The sequence below is a fragment of the Moschus berezovskii genome, chromosome 1 (genome assembly GCF_049115385.1).
Source record: "Moschus berezovskii isolate FMDL1 chromosome 1, NW_MosBer_1.0, whole genome shotgun sequence".
Taxonomy (NCBI): Eukaryota; Metazoa; Chordata; class Mammalia; order Artiodactyla; family Moschidae; genus Moschus; species Moschus berezovskii.
In genome coordinates this window covers 117,089,305-117,116,811 of record NC_142460.1, presented here as the reverse complement: position 1 = coordinate 117,116,811, position 27,507 = coordinate 117,089,305, and the positions used below count along the sequence as shown (strand labels likewise).

At 39.7% G+C, this 27,507-nt stretch overlaps 1 protein-coding gene across 1 annotated transcript in view; it reads right to left on the bottom strand.

Moving 5' to 3' along the window:
- Nucleotides 1-2,200: 2,200 nt before the first annotated feature.
- Nucleotides 2,201-27,507, bottom strand: part of SPATA16 (spermatogenesis associated 16) — a 266,115-nt gene continuing 240,808 nt past the window's right edge. The window contains exon 10 of the mRNA XM_088842623.1: nucleotides 2,201-2,323. Within this exon, the coding sequence (XP_088698749.1) occupies nucleotides 2,201-2,323 (123 nt within the window). The remainder of the gene's footprint in view (nucleotides 2,324-27,507) is intronic.

Sequence of the window (27,507 nt, the reverse complement as noted above, 5' to 3'; positions counted from 1 at the left end):
TTGATTAATTTTTTTCTCAAAAAGACATTTCTTTTGAATTTTTTTGATTTCCATTTTAAATCATCCTTTCTAAGACCAACTAGAACTGCCTTTGTTTCCTTACTCAAGTTCAAGTCAAAAACAACCAATGTATATTTAGTATTGGATTTGGGGGAAATGGTCACAGAGTGAAGTCATAATCTAATAATTGTAACTGTATTATTTTCAAATATAGTCTTTCAGCACTGTGGAATGAGAGGACACTAATTTTTGAAGAACAAAAATAAAGCAATTGGAACACCTACAGAATGAGAATATCAATAGACCTTTCAGAATGGCCAATGCTAAGATTTTGAGACAATGAAAAACAAAACAAAACAAAACACTGTTAGAGAATATAGACATTCTTTGGGAGAATAAAATCCTAACACTTGAAGTTAAAATTCAAAGCTCAGCAAACTTTATCTCCTAGAGATGTTGTAAAGATACGTATGTGTCTGTGTGTGTGTATATATATATATAGTGTATTATATATATATATATTGTTTTGTTTAGTCTCTAAGTTGTGTCTGACTCTTTTGTGACCCCATGGATTGTAACCCACCAGGCTCCTCTGTCCATGGGATTTCCCAGGCAGGAATACTGGAGTGGGTTGCCATTTCCTTCTCCAGGGGATCTTTCTGACCCAGGGGTTGAACCCGTGTCTCCTGCATCTCCTGCATTGGTGGGTGGATTCTTTACCACTGAACCACCAGGGAAACCTATATATATATATACATGTATGTATATGTATGTATGCTGCTGTTGCTAAGTCGCTTCAGTCGTGTCCGACTCTGTGTGACCCCATAGATGGCAGCCCACCAGGCTCCCCTGTCCCTGGGATTCTCCAGGCAAGAATACTGAAGTGGGTTGCCATTTCCTTCTCCAATGCATGAAAGTGAAAAGGGAGAGTGAAGTCGCTCAGTTGTGTCTGACTCTTCAAGACCCCATGTCTGAAGCCTACCAGGCTCCTCCGTCCATGGGATTTTCCTGGACAGACAGTGATTAAGAGAGATAACAGCGGAAGTGGCTGAATGGGAGGCTGAGCCGTTTGTCTTAGACTCTCACATCTGGCTACAGACTCAAGTGCCCATGGAAAGAAATTATTTTCGCTACTTACAAGAATAGAACTGAGTTGCTGTGCTGGTCTGAGTCTAGAAACTAAAAGGAGTTTCTTAAATACCCCTATCTTTAACTGACTACCATTAATATCTAACCTGAGGGAATGTGATGGCAATGATGATGATCTCTGGGTGGAGTGAGGGAGAAAAGAGAAAAACTCTTTGTTAAAGGTATGAATTAAGCAAATGGTCTACAGGGAAATCAAGGTCATAATTTGTTTCAAACTTTCAAAATATTTATATCTCACATAATTATGACTATACAAATCTAACATACACTTAAGGCTGAATTATTGATTTCTTTACAATCTCACCATATAATGAAAAATTCAGCACTAAGTATCCTTTTCATATTATTAATGTACTCTGAGATATTATTAATTTTCTCCATTATTTTTAAAATTTACATTTTCTTATCTATTTTACTCTGTATCTGGGTCCCACCTTCTTACTCTATTCTCATACCTCCTTACTGGTGTCAACTGAGGTCTTCAGTAATGATTCTTGACTCATTACTTTGTCAAATATGTGTGTTTGAGTTGAGTGATTTAAGGGCCAAGGGGATATGAAGGATCCAGAGGGAAAAAGTACAGATTTTAATGATATAACTGATACCAGCCATACTATGTTGGCAATCTCTATAAAAATCAAGAAAGTATATTATCAGTTTTGTAATTCTTAAATTCTGCATTTATATCATCTGTCCATATCCGTGTGTTACTGATTCGTAATGAATATGCACACATACTGAAATGTACTTGGGTAGACCTGATGCACTTTAGTCAGTGCTGAAAGGACAAGACAGGTGAGAGAGGCAGCAATAGTTATTTGATAAGCTATTTAACTAAGATGAATTTGAACAAGAGTCAGGTGAAACTTGCTGAGAACATTTATTGCTGCCAGTTGAGATTAATGAAGTGTGGAACATCTTTGCCCAGAGGAGCACCACCTCATCCTTGTGGCGTTAGGCCTTTGATGCTGGCTGTCACGGTCAGGCTGGTGGGATGCCACGGCCCCTTTCTCTGGGATGTCTCTCTGTGGTGGCACCTGCTCCCCAGTGACTAGCTTTGCTGTACAGTTTGAAGCCGCTTCATTTTTGTTTTTTGCCTTCGAGCAGTTCTCAGTTTTTTAGTTTTTAAGAAACTATCCTCTAATTGGTATAGAAAATCTTCAATTCGTCCAACCTGGAAGAAATAAACAGATACAACGATGCTTGTTGTTTCCCCAGGTTTGTATATACAGGAAAAGGGCGAGGAAGTTAAAAGTAAACGGCACAGACAGGTCCAGTGTTGGAACAGAACTGGCAGTGACAGATACAATTAAACATAAAGGCCCCCTCTTGATTTTCATTTCAGCGTCCTTTGTTTTAGGAACATGAAGAAGACATGCAGCAATTTACCACTAGGTCCCATATGTTGGAGAATGAAACTTGGGAGTATCATTACCTGCTGTCTTTAATGGTCAGTGAAACCAAGGATTTCAGAAAGAAATAACTGGTAAAAAAATTATTCCATTATCTAAAAGAAGAATGACACAAAATCTATCCCCCTCAAAACCAGTGATTCTACATTAATTAGTATGCCCCCATATCTCAGTTAGTAAAGAATCTGCCTGCAACACAAGAGACCCTGGTTCAATTCCTGGGTCAGGAAGATCTCCTGGAGAAGGAATAGGCTACCCACGCCAATATTCTTGGGCTTCCCTTGTGGCTCAGCTGGTAAAGAATCTGCCTACAATGCAGGAAACCTGGGTTCGATCCCTGGGTTGGGAAGATCCCCTGAAGAAACAAAAGGGTACCCACTCCAGTATTTTGGCCTGGAGAATTCCATGGACTGTATAGTAGTGGGGTAGCAAAGAGTCTGACATGACTAAGCAGCTTTCACTTCACTTAGGCCACTTGGGAGAAAAATGAATTTTCCATATTGTCTTAGCTGGAGCCATTTCTTTTAAATAAAAAGGAAAAGTTGAAAAAAAAAAAGATAAAATAATATATAAAAAATAGTGCTTAAAAATAAATTATTAGTCTTTCTTCCAAGCAAACTTAAAATTATTCAATGACAGTTGAATGTATTGTGCTGTTTGTCAGAGTAAAACAGTTTACATATATGTTGAGTTGGGCTTTCATGATGAATAACAATTCATACTTAACCCTGATTCCCAGGACCTGCATATTCTATTAGTCTAAAATCACTCACTGAAGAGCCTATTGTCATAAAGTTAGCTCAAAGCTAGAGCACTTACTCTTCAAGGTGCATGAACATATCATCTACTTAAGATAAAAGCACTTACAAGTTCAATTTTCCAATTTTGAGCTCTGCTTTTAAATCACTTGATTTATCATTTGGAGTAATACCCAAAAGATAATTCAGGTTGTCAAAAAGAGAATAATACATAGTCGCACTCATCTATATGTTATAGTTAGGTCTTATATCACAAAAGGTGATCTGTTGGTTTCCATAAGAAAATAACATAGCTTATTTATGTGAAAACAATTATTTTTGAAAACCTAAAATTACTTCAGGTAAATTTTTTGCAAAAGTTTATATAATTTATGATATCTGATTATTGCAGCAATCCTCAAAATGATTGACAGAATATTTTTTAATTCTGTCATGAAGTCAGTGCATGATTTTATGTATTCCATCCATTTATACTATCCAACTTATATCAAAGCAAACATGATAGATGGCACTTTACTGTTACTTTGATAGTTGAGTTGATGGCTCTCTCAAGTTATTTGCACTGAAAATGTATCATCTAAATTAAATCTCTTTACAATGATAATAATTGCAATTATCCCCAATACAATTAAAATTACAACCCCAATGCAACAAAAAACATGTCCTACAGAAAAATAATAGTTTCAAAATATCTGTTGGGTGGCTGCTATCTTTTTTGAAAATTGTGTTTATTAAGAGCAGTGTTGACTAACTGGGTTGCTTTTCATTAGAAAACACAAAGAAGAAACACAAGATATGTCATTTGAATAGAGAGTACCACTGAATTACCCTGGGAGGTCTAGGGTACAGACTCTATGCATGCTTCACCTGGCCTAGGTATTCGCCTCCTGCCTGGTCTGTCTACATGCTATCCTTTCAACCCATTATCCCAGTAATACTGGAATGATCTTTTAAAAATGTGTATCTGATCACAGTTTGCCCTGCTTAAAATGCCTAAATGGATTCCTAAGTCCTTAACATGAGCTACACGTCTCTGGGTGATCTGGTTACACTACACTTGTGTCTCTAATTCTGTCTCCTGTAATTCCATTTGCTTTAGCCCTGTGGTACATCTCTCAGTTTTCTAAGCACAACCATGCAGCATTCTATGCACTCTTGATTTTCCTAATGCTATGCCCTCTGATGGAATACTCTCATTGGAATGCTTACATATCCTCTGGATTTCAGGTTCAATATCAGTGTCTCAGGGATATACTCCTTGATGACTCAAATCAGGTTGGGGTTCTCAGTAACATATCCCCACAGCAGTCCATTCATCTCTTTGCCTATTTTAATTCTTAATTGTTTATAATGCCTTATATAGTATCCATCTTCCTGTCTGAGCTTGCTGCGTAAGGCAGGCAACTAGGTCCATCGTGTTCCTTATTCCCAATACCTAGGATATGGTAGGCCCTCAGTAATATTACTCTTTGATAATAGATCTGAAGACATCAGTGTGTCCAGAAACCGATGTATTTTTCCATACTCAAAGTGGTGACTGGTATGAAACATATCAGAGGCTTTCTTTTCTTTTACAAATTACATAAGAAAGAGGGACTTCCCTGGTAGCTCAGGTGGTAAAGAATCCAAGTGCAATGCAGGAGACCCGGGTTCAATTCCTGGGTTGGGAAAATCTTCTGGAGAAGGGATAGGCTACCCACACCAGTATTCTTGGGCTTCCCTGGTGGCTCAGATGGTAAAGAATCTGCCTGTAATGTGGGAGACCTGGGCTTGATCCCTGGGTTGGGAAGATTCCCTGGAGGAGGGCATGGCTACTCAGTCCAATATTTATGGGCTTCCTTGGTAGCTCAGTTGGTAAAGAATCCACCTGCAATGCTGGAGACATGGGTTCGATTCCTGGGTTGGGAAGATCACCTGGAGAAGGATTCCCTGAGGAGAATTCCACAGACAGAGGAGCCTGGCTGACTACAGTCCATGGGGTCCTACAGAGTCAGAGATGACTGAGAAACTTCCATAGATTAAATAATCACTTTCATATGACATCATTTTATTACCATTTGAGTTTAAGCATAGTAATAACAAGGTGTGGTCTCCATGCTTGAAACAGCCAAAAGTAGAAAGGGCATGATGGGATAAGGAGTCAGAAGTGTTGAGTTCTGCTCTTGTCCTGGTTTATAATCCTCAGTTTCCCCAGAGAAGTCACTTGGCCTTTCTGAGCTTCAGTTTTCAGAATGGTGGATCCGGCAGGTGGATCAATTAGGGGCCAACCTTTAGTGAAGAAAAGGTTAGCCTGGATAATTTCCAAGTGAAAGTGAAGTTGCTCAGTTGTGTCCAACTCTTTGCAATCCCATGGATTGTAGCCAACCAGACTCCTCAGTCCATGGAATTTTCCAGTCAAAAGTACTTGAGTGGGTAGCCATCTCCTTCTCCAGGGGATCTTCCCAACCCAGGGATTGAACCCAAGTCTCTCTCATTGCAGGCAGATGCTTTACCATCTGAGCCACCAGGGAAGCAGATAATTTCCAAGGACACGCTAAATAAAAAAATCCCATGACTTGTACTCACACCAGATTTAAGTTTGTCCAGTCTTAAGATGTGCCTTTACAGTTTTCAAATCAGAGGTTATTCTCTTAGATTATATCATTAGGTGAATGACACAACATGCAGTAAAGTAAGTCAATTTTAGCTTCTGTACTTACTGAAGTGTAGGAGAGCTGCAACATGATTTTAGTAAAGCTGGTTCTTTATTTTCTTTTTTTAAGTCAAGGAAAGAAAAGTGCTGGTTGAAGAGAAAATAGATTCATATAACTAAGAAGAACAGATTGCAAATGATAGAAATTTCTATAAAGCCCTTAGGGGAATAAAACACAAATATGTAGGCATGTAAGGAAGGAAACAAACCAGTTTGGGGAGCAGAGGCCTTATTAGACCTTCTTTTTGGGAGAGGATCCACTTGCGTAATTATATCAGATTGTGTCTTTGGTCATTCTGGGTTTAATTTTCCCATTTGCAAAATGGGCAGATAACATTCTCTTGTGTATCTGTGTGCCAATGCTGACGCGGCATTACTGAGATATGGACATCAGATCAAATGAGCTTGTAGAGAATTTGGGATGCCAGATGATTGAAGGGAACTGAAGAATTCAGTCCGAGGGCAGATTCTCACCTATCATATGGTTATCAATCAAAATCCACATCAAAGACTTAGGAAATTGTTATCAACTAGTGTCTGAGGACTTTTAATTCTTATACACAAAAGTCTATCTGTCATGACTTAGTGTGGAGTCAAAAAGTTCAGAAAAAAGATGATTTTGAAACTGTGAAAGAGAAGACAGCCTGAGAAGTACAGGAGATTTCAAAGCTGAAATTCTAACAGTACAAAAACAAATAATACCAATTAGGAAGAAATGTGGCAATAACTAAATAGACCAGTATATATGACAGGAAAATTTCAGGTCAGCTCAGATCTCAGAGGAAATACTCTTCTTTCATGCAAATATTTATTGAACATCTACTATGTATTTGGTACTTACTGATGCTAAAGCTGAAACTGCAATACTTTGGCCACCTATGCAACGAGTTGACTCACTGGAAAAGAGTCTGATGCTGGGAAAGGTTGGGGGCGGGAGGAGAAGGGGATGACCGAGAATGAGATGGCTGGATGGCATCACCGACTCTGTGGACATGAGTTTGAGTGAACTCCGGGAGTTGGTGATGGACAGGGAGGCCTGGTGTGCTGTGATTCATGGGGTCACGGAGAGTCGGACACGACTGAGTGACTGAACTGAACTGAAGGTAATAAGCAAAAATATCAAGATTCTTGTTTTTGAGGAACTCATATTCACATAGGAGAGACAGTTAATGAAAAAATGACTTCAACAAAGCATAAATGCTTATCCTAAGAATTATGTACAAAAATGTTCTCTTAGCAAAAATATCAGAACAGTGAATTCTATCTGAAGGAAATGGAGGAGTATGGGAGGTGATAGGAGATAGGTCTTTGTCAGGACAAGAAATTCATTCCAGACAGAGGGAATGGTGTTCATAAAAGGAAGTTGTGAAAGAACATGAGCTCTTTGATAGGGGTGAGTCACATAGCCTAGATGTGGGCATGAGGGGACTGGGAGTAGAGATAAACATAGCAGGAAACATAGGTTGGGGTCAGCTTATAAAAAGTTGAAAAATATTTAGCTATGTGGTTAGAAAGATAAATCTGGTGCCATTGTGTGGGGAGGAATGCAGCTAGGGAGACTAGAAGCAGGTGGATCAATTAGGACCCAGTGCAGTAAGATATAAAAAATACTGTGGGGACCTGCATCAAGAGTTTAAGAGACATTTGGGAAATAAGAACTGTAGTCTTGATGAAAAATTCTATGTTGGGGTTAGAAGGCAGGCAGGATTAGTAATGACTGTGAACTTTCTCATTTGAGACAATAATGGTATCTTAATGAGGTAAAGAATAAAATACAATGAATAGTTTTAGGGAAAAAGAATGAGTTTGATTAGTGACAAATGTAAGAGGTAGAAAAAGGCCACATAATCTGAAATGTGTTTAAAAAATGGACCTGTAATAATAGCCTGATACTAGGCTAAAACCCAGAATGATGCAAAACTCCTAATTGAAAAGACAAAACAGTCCACTACTATTTTGTGGTCTACTGTGTGAAAAGCATTCTAGCAGTTAAAAAGTCCTAAGAAAAAGAAACAAAAAGTGATGCTTTCATTATTGAGAACAAGAAAGTGGTTACGGAAGAGAGAGAGCCTGCTGGGTCAAAGTCAGATGTATCTGGGTTAGAATCCCAGCTCCAGCATGTTGGTGTGTGGCTTTTGGGTGAACTTATTTAATTTCTTGGAACCCAAGATTCTTCATCTGTCAGTGGCTTCACAGGGTCCTAATGAAATTAAACAGTTTATATGAAGTATTGCATGGCTCTGAATGGTTATTATTTACTAATAGTATTAATACTTGAATCTGGAAGTATATGCCCATTAAATACACAAAAATAAACTCAAAATGGATTAAAGATCTAAATGTAAGACCAGAAACTATAAAACTCCTAGAGGAGAACATAGGCAAAGCACTCTCCGACATGAATCACAGCAGGATCCTCCATGACCTACCTCCCAGAATATTGGAAATAAAAGCAAAAATAAACAAATGGACCTAATTAAAATTAAAAGCTTCTGCACAGCAAAGGAAACTATAAGCAAGGTGAAAAGACAGCCTTCAGAATGGGAGAAAATAATAGCAAATGAAGCAATGGACAAAGGATTAATCTCAAAAATATACAAGCAACTCCTGCAGCTCAGTTCCAGAAAAACAAACGACCTAATCAAAAAATGGGCCAAACAACTAAACAGACATTTCTCCAAAGAAGACATACAGATGGGTAACAGACACCTGAAAAGATGCTCAACATCACTCATAATCAGAGAAATGCAAGTCAAAACCACAATGAGGTACCATTTTACACCAGTCAGAATGGCTGCTATCCAAAAGTCTACAAGCAATAAATGCTGGAGAGGGTGTGGAGAAAAGGGAACCCTCTTACACTGTTGGTGGGGATATAAACTAGTACAGCCACTATGGAGAACAGTGTGGAGATTCCTTAAAAAACTAGAAATAGAACTGCCATATGATCCAGCAATTGCACTCCTGGGTATACACACCGAGGAAACCAGAATTGAAAGAGACACATGTACTCCAATGTTCATCGCAGTACTGTTTATAATAGCCAGGACATGGAAGCAACCTAGATGTCCATCTGCAGACGAATGGATAAGAAAACTGTGGTACATATACACAATGGAGTATTACTCAGCAATTAAAAAGAATGCATTTGAATCAGTTCTAATGAGGTGGATGAAACTGGAGCCTATTATACAGAGTGAAGTAAGACAGAAAGAAAAACACCAATACAGTATATTAACGCATATATATGGAATTTAGAAAGATGGTAACGATAACCCTGTATGTGAGACAGCCAAAGAGACACAGATGTATAGAACAGTCTTTTGGACTCTGTGGGAGAGGACGAGGGTGGGATGATTTGGGAGAATGGCATTGAAACCTGTATATTATCAAATGTGAAACGAATTGCCAGTCCAAGTTCGATGCATGATACAAGATGCTCGGGGCTGGTATAATGGGATGAACCAGAGGGATGGGATGAGGAGGGAGGGGGAGGGGGGTTCAAGATGGGGAACATATGTACACCTGGGGCAGATTCATGTCAGTGTATGGCAAAACCAATACAATAATGCAAAGTAATTAGTCTTCAATTAAAATAAATAAATTTAAAAAAAAGAAAAAAAAGAACAATAAATTAAAAAATACATATAAAAGTGAAATAAAATGAAAAGCCAAAGAACTTTAACAGTCCCTTTGTTTTTGACCTCCACTCTGTAAAGGATGCTGCCTCAGTAACTGTGCTGAGTGTAGGTGTTTGACATGCTTTCAAGTCTTGTGATTAAGTCTCAAAATTCAACTATATAAAGGGTAGAATTAGGAGGGGACAGAGAAAGGAGTGTGAAGATATGAGTTTCTGATAATGCATATTGGCTGCAAGTTCAAAAATGTTCAACTGTATTCCCTGGTTGCACAAAACTGATCTGATTATAAACTGCAATGTTTAAAATGTGTCTCAATGGGAGTAATAGTTCTGTGTCTTTTCTGGCCATGTCCTGTGTATCAGTGGGAGTAATAGTTCTCTCTCTTTTCTGGCCATATCCTGTCTCATCTGGGCTATGATGCTTGGTGCTGGGTATGTCCAGGTCTTAACTCCAAACTTTATGAAGAAAAGCTGGAGGACCTGGAGGTGTTTACTGGGAAAAGAGAAAACATAACAGGAATCTGTGGTATTTTTAGGTGATATGTGAAGGTGTGATAATTTTGTTCTGTTAGCTTATGTATTTGAAAGAGAGTACCATTTAGAATTACAATATGAGTTTGAGTCTCATCGCTTTCACTGGTGGTGTAACTTAACTACTGAACTTTAATTTTCTCATCTCTAGTGTAAATCATGAATTAATTATCATCAGACTTTATTTACAGGGTTTTTGTGAGGATTAAATGGCTTGATGTTTGTGGAAAGCTCTTCATAAATGTCTAAGTCCTCCACAAAGATGATAACAGCACATTGTGTAGTGTCTGGTGGTTTCAAATAGGGTCTCAACAAATATTTGTTGAACTGGTAAACAGCTGAATGAGTACTTCAGTGAGTAAAAAAATAGATATTATATTGATATTTTCACAACTGTGTAAAAGTGTTTTGGGGTAAGGTATGGTGACCCTCATCACCAGACACTGGAAATCAAACACTAGATGACATTTTTGGCAAGTGTGAATTATTCGGGTCATGTGTGACCCAGGGTTTGGATTAAATAAACTTTAAAGTACTACTTTAATGATGTTATTTTGACCTGGATTCACTGTACAGAAATATGCTCAGTGGAAGCAGAATACATTGCAATTTGCCTTGTACCACATTGAAAGAGCACTGTGGAAATGAGAGGGAGCCAACCATTTCTGCTCTATTAGTATTGCATGTAATGCAAGGTATTGAACTGGTTGATATAAACATCCGTCGATATTAGGATTCTCAGTACTTCATTATATTTCACTTATAAAAGCATATCCATAAGACCGATAACTTCTCTAGATGTATCAACATTTTATCTTGCATCCAAAGGACCCCTATTGTGGATTAGCTTACGTGTAGTTGATAGCACACTTTCTTTCTCACTCTATAACTGGATCAGATTATTCAATCATCAGATTATTCTTCTCAGTTAATGATTTTTTTTATCATATGAAAATTTAAGATTATTCTACTAGTTCTAGGATAAAATGCAACAGTTTTACAGATTAAGATGTTTTCCCTCACAAAGCCACTTCAGAGTAACTTTCAGTACAGGCATAACAAAAAGTACTTGGATATTTTCTCTGATAATCTTTACTGTAAAATTGGTTTGTATCTTATGTGTAGGTGGAAAGTATGGTGATAGCCTGAAGTCAGGAGAGCTTCTATGCACTTAAGAGTTTTCTTGTGAAGGAGGGTTGCTGCTGACTCACTATGATTTTGTGGGGCTGACTATGGTTTCATTTGCACAGAGATGCAACCTATTTTTATTTGGTAATTGAAGGCCTGTGAGCCAGAGGTGAAAGCTCTTACCACTTTCCATTTCTTATGTGATGGCTGGCCATGAGACCAGAGGCATTGCTGGGGAAGAAACTGAGATTTAGGGCATAGAGAGTTAGGAACGGGGACAAACTAAGGAAAAAATGACAAGAAGCTCAAAATGAGCGAAGCTGGTGAGAGATGGTAACAGAAAGGGACACACAGCCTCGGCCTAATAGAGCTTTGAAAGGGGAGTCGTTCAGATGTGATAGAGGGGAAGGAGAATCATTGTGAAGATCTGGGTGTCCCTTTCCCTCCCAAAGTTATTTAAAATCAAACACTACTGTAATGAGTTGAATTTCATTCCCTCAAAATTCCTATGTTAGGGTCTTAGGCCCCAGTACTTCAGGATGTACCCTTATTTGGAGACAGGGCTTTTATAGAGATCATCAAGTTGAAATGAAGTCTTTGGGGTGGGCCTTAACTAAAGTGACTGGTGTCCTTATAAAAATGGGATATTTGGAGACAGTCCCTCACACAGGGAGAATAACTTGTCAAGATGAAGGCAGTGGATGGGGTGATGCTCCTACAGCCAAGGTGTGGTAACCACCAAGGTGAAGCAAACCACCAGAAACAAGGGGAGAGGCATGAACTAGTTCTTCCTCACAGCCCTCAGGAGGTACCAGCCCTGACGACACTTTGAATTTGGACTCCCAGCCCCCAGAACTATGTTGATAAACTTCTGTTTTTCAAATCACTTAGTTTGTGATACTTTGTTATAGCAGACTTAGCAAATTAATGCAACGATAGACAATCCCTGATTTATGATGCGTTGACATAATTTGTTGACATAATTTTTCGGCTTCTTGGTGGTGCAGAAATGATATACATTCACAGGAAACCATACTCTGACTTTTGGATTTTGATTTTTTCCTAGGCTAACAGTATACGGTGTGATACTTTTGGAGTGCTGGGTGGTAGCAGTGAGTCGAAGCTCCCTGTGAGTCACAGGATCCCGAGGGTCAACACTGAGATGTTTATTTACTTTTTAGGGTGCACTACTGTGCAGCATGTGGGATCTTATTTCTCTGCCCAGGGGTGGAACCTATGGCTCCTAGATTGGGAACATGGAGTCTTAACTACTGGAAGTCCCAAACCCATACACTTAGAATTCTCCTGTCCCCAGACAGTCTTTCTAGTGTTCACTCTCAGTATAGTGTTCAATGAATTACAGGAGCTACTCAACACATTTTAAATAGGCTTTGTGTTAGATGATCCTGCTCAACTGTAGGCTGATGTAAGTGTTCTGAGCACATTTAAGGTAGGTCGGGCTAAGCTGTGATGTCCAGAAGTTAGGTGTATTAAATAATTTCCAACTGATGTTATTTTCAGCTTATGTTGGGTTTATAGAGATGTAACCCTGTAGTGGGGGCGGGAGGAGAAGGGGACGACAGAGAATGAGATGGCTGGATGGCATCACCGACTCGATGGACAGGAGTTTGAGTGAACTCCGGGAGTTGGTGATGGACAGGGAGGCCTGGCGTGCTGTGATTCATGGGGTTGCAAAGAGTCGGACACGACTGAGCGACTGAACTGAGCTGAACTGAACTGAACCCTGTAGTAAGTTGAGGAGATTTGTACTAAGCCATAAAGCTCAGTTAGGTTCTGATTTTCTCCTCAAACAAGACTTTGCTGATTTCTACCTTTCACTTTTCCTGCTGGTTGATGTTGCCTACTTTGTTGGTGCCCACTGCACTTGCTTAGCATGTACCCTGGGAAGCAGTGTGGGTTTCTGTCTAGAAATAACAGTGAGAGGAACGTGATCCCAAACATAAATGCATGCGTAAATTACAGCAAGAAGGAAGACACTGCGCTTGAAATAGGATTTCCTATTGGATTCCATGTAGTCTGGGTGAGGAGAGACAATTAAATATGTTTATAGGGGTTTGTTGGAGAAGACTCTTGAGAGTCCCTTATACTGCAAGGAGATCCAACCAGTCCATTCTAAAGGAGATCAATCCTGGGTGTTCATTGGAGGGACTGATGCTAAAGCTGAAACTGCAATACTTTGGCCACCTCATGCGACGAGTTGACTCACTGGAAAAGACTCTGATGCTGGGAAAGGTTGGGGGCGGGAGGAGAAGGGGACGACGGAGAATGAGATGGCTGGATGCCATCACCGACTCTGTGGACATGAGTTTGAGTGTACTCTGGGAGTTGGTGATGGACAGGGAGGCCTGGCGTGCTGTGATTCATGGGGTCGCGGAGAGTCGGACACGACTGAGCGACTGAACTGAACTGAACTGAACTGATAGGGGTTTGTATATGTTCATGCTTCAGGGATTGGGTGCTCAAAGTATATTTTTTTAAAATAAAGCTTTTAAAGAAGCCATGTAAGAAGACAAAGAATAGATAAAATAATAATTGGATCCTTGGGAATAAATATCATGTTTCTACAACTGTAGTGGTGGTTATAGAAGGAGGATATATTTCCAGCAATTTGCAGTGTGGATCAAAATCCTCTTGGCAAAACAGCCATTTAATCCACCACAGTGGATTTTATAACATTAGTTTTCTTGCTGTCTTCCAGTTTAGTTTCCAGACCAAATGCTTTTAAATATTTATCATCCAAAATGGTTTGAATTTTAATTCTTATTAGAATGACAATTGTTTTCAAACAGGCTTGAAATTAATTTCTAAAATAAACTTTAGTTTCTGAAACAAAGTTGTTTCTGCTGTTCATAATACAGCAGTTTCCTTTAGCTTTTGGCTAGCATTCAAACAAATAGTCTCATATTTCTCCATTTTAATTTAGTGAATTCTGTATGTTGGTGTGATAGTCATGAAAGTACAATGTGGAAGTGTAAGGCATTAGATGCCTGTGATATATTACAAAATATGCAAAAAAACCCTTCTGTTAAACTACCAATTTCTAATTGAAAATCCCCATAATAATAGCACTTGTAAAACAAATTTAGTGTAGAGTTAGAGTATAATTATGAAATCTTGCTATCACTTTGTTCTTAATGTATCATGGCTTTTTAAAAATTTATTTTCAACACTTAATGGCATAATTTATCTGAAAGTTGGAGTACATATATTTTAAACTTTTTCTTTTGAGATAATTGTGGATTCACATGCACCAGTAAGAAGTAATACAGTAAGAATCTGTGTATTCTTTATGCAGTTTGTCCCCATGGTAACATCTTATAAAACTTTGGTAGAATATTACAGCTAGGATATTGACCCTGATATAGTCAAGATACAGAGCAGTTCCATTACTACAGGATCGCTTGTGCTGCTCTTTTATAGCCACACCCACTTTCCTCCTGCTCCTCCTCCTTAACCCTTGGCAACCACTAATTTGTTGTCCATTTCTATAATTTTTTCAATTTAAAAAGGTATTATGTATACACACACACTTTATATACTTAGTTGAATATATTGTTGCTATTATTATTGCATATCTTTTCTTATATGCTGTCCACTTTATCCATTAGAGCCCTTAGCATTATTAATCACTGTTGTGTTAAATTTCTAGTATGATAATTACAATATCTCTGCCATATCTGCTTCTGATGATTGCTTTGTCTCTTCAAATTGTGTTTTTCACCTTTTGGTTTGTCTTGTAATTATTTTCTTGATAGCAGGACATGATGTACTGGGTAAGAGGAACTGCTACAAATAGACCTTTAGTAATGTGAGGAGAGGGCTTCCCTTGTGGCTCAGTTGGTAAAGAGTTCACCTCTGATGGAAGAGTCTGCCTGCAATGCAGGCGACCTGTTTTCGATTCCTGGGTTGGGAAGATCCCCTTGAGAAGGAAATGGCAACCCACTTGGGTATTCTTGTCTGGGAAATTCCATGGACAAAGGAGCTTGGTGGGCTACAGCCCATGGGGTCACAAGAGTCAGACAGGACTTAGCGGCTAAACTACACAATGTGAGGGGAGGGGAAGCATTTTACAGTTCTAAGATTAGATTTCAGTCTTTTACTGAACCCATGCCTTGGGCTGTGAACTTCACAAGTGTTCCTCAGTTCCCCACCTACTCCACCTTACATGGGACAGGATGGCTAGAGTGGGCTGGAGTTGGGTATTTTCCTTTCCAAGGTCACTTGCTGCTGCTGCTGCTGCTAAGTCACTTCAGTCGTGTCCGACTCTGTGTGACCCCATAGATGGCAGCCCACCAGGCTCCCCCATCCCTGGGGTTCTCCAGGCAAGAATACTGGAGTGGGTTGCCATTTCCTTCACCAATGCGTGAAAGTGAAAAATGAAAGTGAAGTCGCTCAGTCGTGTCCGACTCTTTGCGACCCCATGGACTGCAGCCTGCCAGGCTCCTCCGTCCATGGGATTTTCCAGGCAAGAGTACTCACTTAGGCCCTGATAATACACCAAAAGGTATGCTCTGTTTAACTGGTTTCTTCTGAGGGCAAGCCTTACTAAGAAAGAAAGAAAGAGTGTTTTAGTATATTTCAGAGTGGTTCCTTCCAGAGGCCCAAGGGGATTTCTCTCCGATACTTACCATTAACTCCTGGAGGTAAATTGCATAATATTGCATAACTCCTAGACTTGGTCCCCTTCAGTTCAGTTAAGTCGCTCAGTCGTGTCTGACTCTTTGCGACCCCATGAATCACAGCACGCCAGGCCTCCCTGTCCATCACCAACTCCCGGAGTTAACTCAAACTCATGTCCATCGAGTCGGTGATGCCATCCAGCCATCTCATTCTCTGTCATCCCCGTCTCCTCCCACCCCCAATCCCTCCCAGCATCAGACTCTTTTCCAGTGAGTCAACTCGTTGCATGAGGTGGCCAAAGTATTGGAGTTTCAGCTTTAGCATCAGTCCTTCCAATGAACACCCAGGATTGATCTCCTTTAGAATGGACTGGTTGGATTTCCTTGCAGTCCAAGGGACTCTCAAGAGTCTTCTCCAGCACCATAGTTCAAAAGCATCAGTTCTTCAGTGATCAGCTTTCTTCACAGTCCAACTCTACATCTATACATGACCACGGGAAAAACCATAGCCTTGACTAGACGGACCTTGGTTGGCAAAGTAATGTCTCTGCTTTTTAATATGCTATCTAGGTTGGTCATAACTTTCCTTCCAAGGAGTAAGCGTCTTTTAATTTCCTGGCTGCAATCAGCATCTGCAGTGATTTTGGAGCCCAAAAAATAAAGTCTGACACTGTTTCCACTGTTTCCCCATCTATTTCCCATGAAGTGATGGGACCAGATGCCATGATCTTCGTTTTCTGAATGTTGAGCTTCAAGCCAACCTTTTCACTCTCCTCTTTCACTTTCATCAAGAGGCCTTTGAGTTCCTCTTCACTTTCTGCCATAAGGGTAGTGTCATCTGCATATCTGAGGTTATTGATATTTCTCCCGGCAATCTTGATTCCAGCTTGTGCTTCTTCCAGCCCAGCATTCCTCATGATGTACTCTGCATATAAGTTAAATAAGCAGGGTGACAATATACAACCTTGACGTACTACTTTCCCTATTTGGAACCAATCTGTTGTTCCATGTCCAGTTCTAACTGTTGCTTTCTGACCTGCATACAGGTTTCTCAAGAGGCAGATCAGGTGGTCTGGTATTCCCATCTCTTTCAGAATTTTCCACAGTTTATTGTGATCCACACAATCAAAGGCTTTGGCATAGTCAATGAAGCAGAAATAGATGTTTTTCTGGAACTCTCTTGCTTTCTCCATGATCCAGCAGATGTTGGCAATTTGATCTCTGGTGCCTCTGCCTTTTCTAAAACCTGCTTGAACATCTGGAAGTTCACGGTTCACATATTGCTGAAGCCTGGCTTGGAGAATTTTGAGCATGACTTTACTAGCGTTTGAGATGACTGCAATTGTGCGGTAGTTTGAGCATTCTTTGGCATTGCCTTTCTTTGGGATTGGAATGAAGACTGACCTTTTCCAGTCCTGTGGCCATTGCTGAGTTTTCCAAATTTGCTGGCATATTGAGTGTAGCACTTTCACAGCATCATCTTTCAGGATTTGAAATAGCTCAATTGGAATTCCATCACCTCCACTAGCTTTGTTCGTAGTGATGCTCTCTAAGGCCCACTTGACTTCACATTCCAAGATGTCTGGTTCCAGGTGAGTGATCACGCCATCGTGATTATCTTGGTCGTGAAGATCTTTTTTGTACAGTTCTTCTGTGTATTCTTGCCACCTCTTCTTAATATCTTCTGCTTCTGTTAGGTCCATACCATTTCTGTTCTTTATCGAGCCCATCTTTGCATGAAACGTTCCCTTGATAGCTCTAATTTTCTTGAAAAGATCTCTTGTTTTTCCTAATCTGTTATTTTCTTCTATTTCTTTGCATTGATCGCTGAGGAAGGCATTTTTATCTCTCATTGCTATTCTTTGGAACTCTTCATTCAGATGCTTATATCTTTCCTTTTCTCCTTTGCCTTTTGCCTCTCTTCTTTTCACAGCTATTTGTAAGGCCTCCCCAGACAGCCATTTTGCTTTTTTGCATTTCTTTTCCATGGGGATGGTCTTGGACCCTGTGTCCTGTACAATGTCACGAACTTCTGTCCAGAGTTCATCAGGCGCTCTATCAGTCAGATGTAGTCCCTTAAATCTATTTCTCACTTCCACTGTATAATCATCAGGGATTTGATTTAGGTCATATCTGAATAGTCTAGTGGTTTGCGCTACTTAGAGTTTGTAATACTCAGAGTTGTCTGCACTGAGTGTCCAGCAATTTGTCAATTATAATTCCAGCTTCACAAAGCCAGTACTGGTTCCCATAGCAGTTTCTGCTTATAAGTCTCTGCTCCAGAAAGCCATATCTCCCTGTACTAATCTGTTAGTCTCTTCCATCTTTGGAGCAGTGTTTTGTCTTGTGTCGTCCACTGTCTCATAGATCCAAGAAGAATTACTGACTTTTAGGATAGAGTGATGACTTCCCAGCTCCTCATATGTAGAACCAAACACAGAACTCCATGTATATTTAGAATCATATTAAACGATGTTGCTATTTTTGCTTGAATCATCAAACATAATGAAGAGAACAGTCTGCTGTTTTTACTCATGTTTTTGCTTGCGTTCTTTCACTTTTCTTAATATTTTAAAGTTCTTTCTTTTATTGTTTCCTTTCTATTTAGGAAATTTTCTTCAGCCTCTTTTTTTTTTAGAGTGAGTTGGCTGATGACAAATTCTCTTAGTTTTCCTTCATCTGAGAATGTCTTGATTTCCCTTTAATCCCTGAAAGCTATTTTCATTGGGTGTAGCATTCTGTGTTGACAATTCTTTTCTTTCAGTATTTGAAAAATGTACCACTTACTTCTGTTCCCAGTTTTTAACTGAAAAATCCATTGTCGTTCAAATTGTTTTCCCCCTAATAGTTAGTGAATCATTTCTTTTTTGCTGCTTTCAAGATCTGTCTTTGTGTTTAGTTTTTAGAAGTTTGACCATGCTGCATCCTGGTGTGAATTTGAGTTTATCTTATTCGGGGTTCATTGAAATTTTTCAGTCTGTAGTTTCTGTCTTTTGCCAAATTATGGAAATTTTTAGCTATTATTTCTTTAGGTACTTTTTCATTCCTATCCCTTTTCTCCTATCTTTCTGGGATTCTGATAACATGAATGTTAGATATGATGTTATAGACTCACAGCTCCTTGAGGTTCTTTTCATTTTATTTTCTATTTTCTCTGTTGTTCCAGTTGGGTAATTTGTATTATTTTATCTTCATTTCAGACTTCCCTGCTGTCTCAGTGGTAAAGAATCCTCCTGCCAATGCAGGAGATGTGGGTTCTATACCTGGATTGGGAAGATCCCTGGAGAAGGAAATGGCAACCCACCCCAGTATCCTTGCCTGGGAAATCCCATGAACAGAGGAACCTGATGGGCTACAGTCTATGGGAGCGCAGAGAATTGGATGCAACTTAGTGACTAAACAACAATCTTCATTTCATTGATTATTTCCTCTTCATTAGGCTGTTGAGCCCCTCCACTGAGTTTTTCTTTTTGGTTATTGTATTTGCAATTCTAAAATTTCTACTTGGTTCTTCTTATGTCTTCCATTTCTTTGCTGAGTTTCTGTCTCTTTTTAAAAGATATTTATTTATTTTTGGCTGTGTTGGGTCTTAGTTGTGGCAGGCAGGCTCTCAGTTCTGGCATTTAGGATTAGTAGTTGCAGTGTGTGAGCTTAGTTGCCCCATGGCATGTGGGGCCTTGGTTCCTAGACCAGGGATTGAACCTGTGTCCTTTGCCTTGGAAGGTGATTCTTAACCACTGGACCACCAGGGACATCCTCTATTATTTTAAATTGAAGTGTAATATACAATATTAGTCACAGGTGTACAACATAGTGACTTAAATTTTTTATAGATTATACTTCATTTATAGTATGAAATATTAGCTAATTCCCTATGCTGTGCAATATATCCCTGCAGTTTATTTTATAAATGGTAGTTTGTACCTCTTAATCCCCTACCTCTGTCTTGCTGATCCCCTTCCCTCGAGTTTATTTTCTATATCTGTGATTCTCTTTCTTTTTTGTTATATTCATTTATTTTTTAGATTCTATATATATATATTATAAAATAGAGTATTTTTCTTCCTCTGACTTATTTCACTAAGCATATATTCTCTAGCTCCATCCACATTGTTGCAAGTGGCAAAATTTTATTCTTTTTTATGGCTGAGTATGTATCAATATACATACATACATATATACACACAATGGAATATATGTATATATATATATGCCACATCTTATCTATTCATTTGTTGATGGGTACTTAGGCTGTTTCCATATCTTGGCTATTGTAAATAATGTTGCTATGAACATTGGGGTTGCTATGAGCATCTTTTCTAATGAACGTTTATGGGTTTTTTTTGGATATATACCCAGAAGCGGAATTGTTAGATCATATGGTAGTTCTACTTTAGTTTTTTGAGGAACCTCCATACAGTTTTTCATAGTGGTTGCAGCAATTTACATTTCCACCAAAAGTGTACAAGTGTTTTCTTTTCTCCATACCCTCACCAATATTCGTTACTTGTGTTCTTTTTACGATAGTCATTCTGACAGGTGATCTCACTGTGGCTTTGATTTGTATTTCCCTGATGATTAACCATGGTGAGCATTTTTTCATGCGTCCATTAACCGTCTATTTGTATTCTTTGGAAGATGTCTATTCCAGTCTTCTGCCCATTTTTAAATTGGGTTGTTTCTTTTTTTGAAATAGAACTGCTATATGATCCAGCAATCGCACTCCTGGGCATACACACTGAGGAAACCAGAATTGAAAGAGACACATGTACTCCAATGTTCATCGCAGTACTGTTTATAATAGCCAGGACATGGAAGCAACCTAGATGTCCATCTGCAGACGAATGGATAAGAAAGCTTTGGTACATATACACAATGGAGTATTACTCAGCCATTAAAAAGAATGCATTTGAATCAGTTCTAATGAAGTGGATGAAACTGGAGCCTATTATACAGTGTGAAGTAAGCCAGAAAGAAAAGCACCAATACAGTATACTAATGCATATATATGGCATTTAGAAAGATGGAAATGATAACCCTGTATACAAGACAGCAAAAGAGACACAGGTGTATAGAACAGTCTTTTGGACTCTGTGGGAGAGGATGAGGGTGGGATGATTTGGGAGAATGGCATTGAAACATGTATATTATCATATGTGAAATGAATCACCAGTCCAGGTTCAACGCATGATACAGGATGCTTGGGGCTGGTGCACAGGGATGACCCAGAGGGAGGATAAGGGGAGGAGGGAGGTGGGAGGGGGGTTCAGGAAGGGGAACGTACATATACCCGGGGCAGATTCATGTCAATGTATGGCAAAACCAACCAATATAATTTGTAAAATAATTAGCCTCCAATAAAAAATAAAAAACAGTTCAGTTCAGTTGCTCAGTCATGTCTGACTCTTTGTGACCCCATGAATCACAGCACGCCAGGCCTCCCTGTCCATCACCAACTCCCGGAGTTCACTCAAATTCATGTCCATCGAGTCGGTGATGCCATCCAGCCATCTCAATCTCTGTCGTCCCCATCTCCTCTCACCCCCAATCCCTCCTAGCATCAGACTCTTTTCCAGTGAGTCAACTCGTTGCATGAGGTGGCCAAAGTATTGGAGTTTCAGCTTTAGCATCAGTCCTTCCAATGAACACCCAGGACTGATCTCCTTTAGAATGGACTGGTTGAATCTCCTTGCAGTCCAAGGGACTCTCAAGAGTCTTCTCCAGCACCACAGTTCAAAAGCATCAATTCTTCGGTGATCAGCTTTCTTCACAGTCCAACTCTCACATCCATACATGACCACGGGAAAAACCATAGCCTTGACTAGACGGACCTTGGTTGGCAAAGTAATGTCTCTGCTTTTTAATATACTACCTAGGTTGGTCATAACTTTCCTTCCAAGGAGTAAGCGTCTTTTAATTCCTGGCTGAAATCAGCATCTGCAGTTATTTTGGAGCCCAAAAAATAAAGTCTGACACTGTTTCCACTGTTTCCCCATCTATTTCCCATGAAGTGATGGGACCAGAAGCCATGATCTTCGTTTTCTGAATGTTGAGCTTCAAGCCAACCTTTTCACTCTCCTCTTAAATGTAAAAAAAGGAAATTATACAGCTTTGCATATAAACAACAATAACAAAAAGATATTGAGTTGTATGAGCTGTTTACATATTTTGGATATTAACCTGTTCAGTTCACTTCAGTCGCTCAGTCGTGACCAACTCTTTGCGACCCCATGAATCACAGCACGCCAGGCCTCCCTGTCCATCACCAACTCCCGGAGTTCAATCAAACTCATGTCCATCGAGTCAGTGAAGCCATCCAGCCATCTCATTCTCTGTTGTCCCCTTCTCCTCCTGCCCCCAATCCTTGCCAGCATCAGAGTCTTTTCCAGTGAGTCAACTCTTCGCATGAGGTGGCCAAAGTATTGGAGTGTCAGCTTTAGCATCAGTCCTTCCAGTGAACACCCAGGATCGATCTCATTTAGAATGGGTGGTTGGATCTCCTTATCAGTCATATTATTTTCAAATACTTTTCTCCCATTAAGTAGGCTGTCTTTTTTGTTTTGTTGTACATTTACTTTGCTGTGCAAAAGGTTATAAGTTTAATTGAGTCCCATTTATTTTTGCTTTTGTTTCCTTTGTATTAGGAAACAGATCCTAAAATATTCCTATAATTTGTGTCAAAGAATGTTATGCCTATGTTTTTTTCTAGAAGTTTTTGCTTTCTAGTCTTCCATTTAGGTCTTTAATCCATTTTGAGTTTATTTTTGTATATGGTGTGAGAAAATGTTCTAAGTTCATTCTTTCACATGTAGCTGTCCAGTTTCCCCACCACCACTTAGTGAAAAGACTGTTTTTCCCCATGTGTGTTCTTGCCTCCTTTGTTGTAGATTAATTGACCTTAAATTCGTGAGTTTATTTCTGGACTTTCTATTCTGTTCCATTGATCTATGTGCTAGATTTTTGTGCTAGTATCATACTGTTTTGATTACTGTTGCCTTGTAGTGTAGTCTGATGACATTTTACAATTTAAGATGTTTCTAATAGCTTAGACATTTTTATGATGGCCTCTTTAAAATATTTGTCAGAATAATTATAATAGCTCTAACATCTTTATGTTAGCATCAGTTGATTGTCTTTTATCATTCAATTTGAGATCTTCCTGTTTCTTGGTATGAAGCATCATCTTCAGTTGAAATCTGGACATTTAGGGTACTAATATTATGAGATCTGGATCCTATTTAAGTCTTCTGCTTAAGCTGAATTTTTTCTGACCATGCTATGGCAAAAGATGGGAGGGGCATTGCCTCATTACTGCCAGGAGGGGATAGAAGTTCAAGTTCTACACTCAATCTTCATTGACTTGAGGAAGGGGTTCCTCATTACTTTTGGATAGGGATGAGCATTCAGACATTCAAGCTCCTCACTATGTTTGCACTGATAACTCTCTAGCAGTGCCTCATCACTACTCCTCATGTGGCCTCCACTGACATCACATTGAGAAGGGAAGCTCATGATTGTTGGGGGCTGGTGAAAATCCTGACCATCTACTAGGCCTCCTCTGACACCATACCTAGTAGGCATGAACACTCAGCCTCCCTATTTGGTTTCTTTGACACCAACCTTTTAGGGTGGGAAGGCTGAGACACCTTATTATAGCCCAATGAAGGTAGAATTCTAACTCCTCACTTGGGCTTTGCTGATGTGGATGGCAGTTTGGAGTTCCTTTTTTTTTTTTTACTCCCTGTGGTATTTGGCTGGAGTAGAATGATTATTTGCCTAAGAGCTTTCCACCTTCAGTGGTTCAGAGGTTAAGAATCTACCTGCAATGCAGAGCACCTGGGTTGAACCACTGGGTCGGGAAGATTCGCTGGGGGAGGAAATGGCAACCCACTTCAGTATTCTTATCAGGACAATCTCATGGACAGAGGAACCTGGCAGGCTATAGTCTGTGGGGTTGCAAACAGATACGACCGAGTCCTGAACACAGGCTGCCTTTTCCCTTGTCCTTTGGCTGGAGGGAGCAGGATTTTGTTGGGGTTTTTGTTTTGTTTGTTTCTGAGTTACTAGGTTTCATCATCAAGTGTGGAATGTCTGAAGCAAAAAAATAAGTAAATAAAAGAAAATCCAGTGAACTCATCACCATGTTATTGCTCAGGACTCTAGGTCATTTCTCTTTTCATTCCACCTTTCAGTGTCTTATATTTGTTTTACATATAATGTCCAAAGTCGTGCTTAATGTGAGGAATAGGGAAAAGCATGTCTCCTCCATATTCCTGTAAGTGGAAGTCCTCCATCATGGCTTTTAAAAAAATGATTTCTGATCTTTATTCCTCAGGAAGATGTATTTTTATTTCTTGAACCTGTTTTCCCAGTTGCTTCTAAAGATTGTTATCAGTATGATGAAGTGAATAACTGAGGCTGAAGGGGGTCTCCTCTCCATCAGAGGTATTAGGAAGTTAAAAGCTTCTCAGTTTAATAAGTTTCAGTTTAATAAGAAAGACTAATTTTATCCTGTCTCTGGGTTCAGTTCCGTCACTCAGTCGTGTCTGACTCTTTGTGACCCCATGGACTGTAGCCTACCAGGCTTCTCCGTCCATGGGATTCTCCAGGCAAGAATACTGGAGTGGGTTACCATTTCCTTCTCCAGGGGATCTTCCCGACCCAGGGATCGAACCCGGGTCTCCCACATTGGAGGCAGACGCTTTAACCTCTGAGCCACCAGGGAAGCCCTTGTCTCTGGGTTACGCTCTCTAATTTAGGTCCAAATTTCACTAGCTACCTCATGTTCTCCAGAATCTCTTATCCAGCAAAAGGCCATTTAAGCAGAGTACACATGTTTTACACACACAGTTTTGATGATGCTAAGAGATACGGGTGTGTTGGTGCTTGTGGTATTTGTGTGTGTTTTAGATTATGGTCTTGTTCCCTCCTCCACATGTTCACTTTGAGAAAGTTATAATCAGAATGATAAATGAACCATACTTTCCTTTAGGGCTGCATGCAAAGGCAGTTTTATTTTGCCCTTCTCCAAAAGATGAAAGGTATAATGAGTCCACTATAAATGACTGAATGAGCCACAAGTCAATTGCTGTGAACTTGTTAATCCTACTTTCAATACAGAATGGAAGATGTCCTATGGTTCATTTAGCTAACAAGTGGCGTAAGCTGAATATTTTGTTATTCTTCAGAATTACAAAGGATTGCAACTTAACCTATAAATACATTGCTGGCTTCCAAGCAAAGGAGATACTTAGGTAATTTAGAGACAGTAACTTTTAGAATGAATGGCAAACTCACTCTTTAGTTCAAATGAAATTGAGATATATGCTCCTCTCGCTTGCCCCAGAATATTTCACTGAACTTCTGAAAGATGTATTTAGAAAAGTTTTTACAGGTAAAAATACTAGTAGGTTTGGAGTAATATGAGTATTTCTAATTTCTGTTTTAGTCACTTCCTTGTATTATTAGCTCACTAATGGGACAGGCAGGGAGGGATTCCTGGAAGTGGAAGAGTAAACAATGTGCTGTCCAGTCTCGAACATATGCCTCTGTGCTGTGAGGTAAGGTGTGCAGGGGTTACAGGAATGTGTGCTTCTGAAATTATGTTTTCATGGAGATCCTGGTGCATTTCAAAGTGCTTAGTTAATGCACCAGAAAGTGTAAGCTACAGTAGAAATACTACAGAAATGACTAGACTTCCAAGCTGTTCTCGTGGGGTTCTGCTGTTGCAGGAAGAAGGAAAATGGTGAGCTCTCAAAGCAATCTAAACAGATAGGTCTACAAAGGGAGACATGGTGAAGGAGGACAGTAAGAGTACCATGTTCCAGGGGCTAGTGGGTACCACGCTTCAGCTTTGGTCATGCATCTGCTGCAAAGCAGTCTGGGTAAGTTACCATCTGGTTCTGTGAGCTGTGATCTAGAATAGGATGGCTTGCAATCCTCCTATCGCCATTCACTGCTGAAAAGCAGATTCAAAGATTGTCTCCTTTGTTGTCTTACGGAATCTGAGCTTGGGTCAGGCAGTGTTCTTTGCACCATTAAATTTTAGTAGCTGCATTTGGTTTACCATAAGTGTTCTAGTTAATGACTAGGAACAGAGCCTTTGACCCAAACAGACTTGATTCACAACCAAACACTGTCCCCTCAACATAGGCTTGTTTCGTTGTTAATTCTACAAAGCTCTTTCCCTCATTTTCCAAAGGAGAGATAATGACATCTCTCATAGGATTGTTGCAGTCATTAAATATGATAACTTCTTGAAGTGCTTCACATATACTAAGAGACCAGTATTCATCACTGATGCTATTTGTCATCACCACATTATCCATTTTTTATCACATTGTCTATTTACCTGAAATAATTTTCTCTATAGCCTGTTTCCATTATAATAGTTATTCAAAAGCAAACTTTAAACAGACTAACATAGTTTAAGAATTTGTTGGATATCACAGTATTTTATTAAGTATGTGAGGACCTAATCAATGGCTGATTAGTTTTGTCTAACCCTTGATAAACTCCTGGTTAAAAAGACACAGTTTCTAGATTAACGCTCCCTAGATGAGAGCCATGATAGATCTGACTCCTATACAGAAATGTTTCTGCTGCAGAAATTTCTTGCCAAATCATCAAAGTTTCAGAATACTTTTAGCCAACAAAGTATATGAGAGGTATTCTCAGTTTTGGAGGAAAGGCTGAATACAGGTGGAAAGTGAGTGATTAGCAAATGCAGCTATCGAAAAGGTTTAACAAGTTAACACATACTTTTTCCTTTAAGTCAGAGCAGAAAGATTTTGTTTGATTTAAGTGGTGATTGAAATTCACCATGTATCAATATTAGAAGCGTTGCACAGTGGCCAGGGGAGATGTCCAGAACTGAGGCTCTCGGCTTTCTCTGCTTGCCAGGCTAGACGTGGCTTTGCTGTCTGTTTGAGGAAGGTCCTCCCTCCAGGTCTGATAGTTGCAGGGCTCAGCCTTTGACCACAGTCAGGAGGGTCTGCCAGGTCTTTGGCGAAGGCTCCTCCACTACAGTTGCCAGTGTAGTACTGGCACAGACTCATTGTCCCAGGAATTGAAATGATTTATTTATTCCAGGCACCTGGCCTCTTCAGCCCCTTGGGCCTTGACTCCCTGCCTCCTTCCCCTCGGCATGGTCAGCAAAAGAGCACTTGGGTTTCTGGGCACGATCTGCATTATGCCATGGACGGAACTGCTTAGCAGTGCTCGGAGCACACACCGTAAAGGAATTTGGGGATATGCTAATGAAGAAGCCCATAACCAGAAGCGGAAAAGATTCATAATCAAATTGCAGTAAATCTGTGGAGACTCCTTAAAGAACAAGACACACAGGAAAAGCCTGCTGGAAAAACTGCTTTGCAAATGAGTGGTATGGTTGCTGAATCTTTGACAAGATGGCAGTCCTGTCAGACAGACACAACAGCAGGCCCCAACTGCGTATTAGTCAGTCCAGACGCCTGGCCAGTGAATGATAGTGCCACACGTGCAGATTGTCTCAGCAGAGTTGCTGGAAATACTCAGGTTTGAATGCTGATGTGGAAAG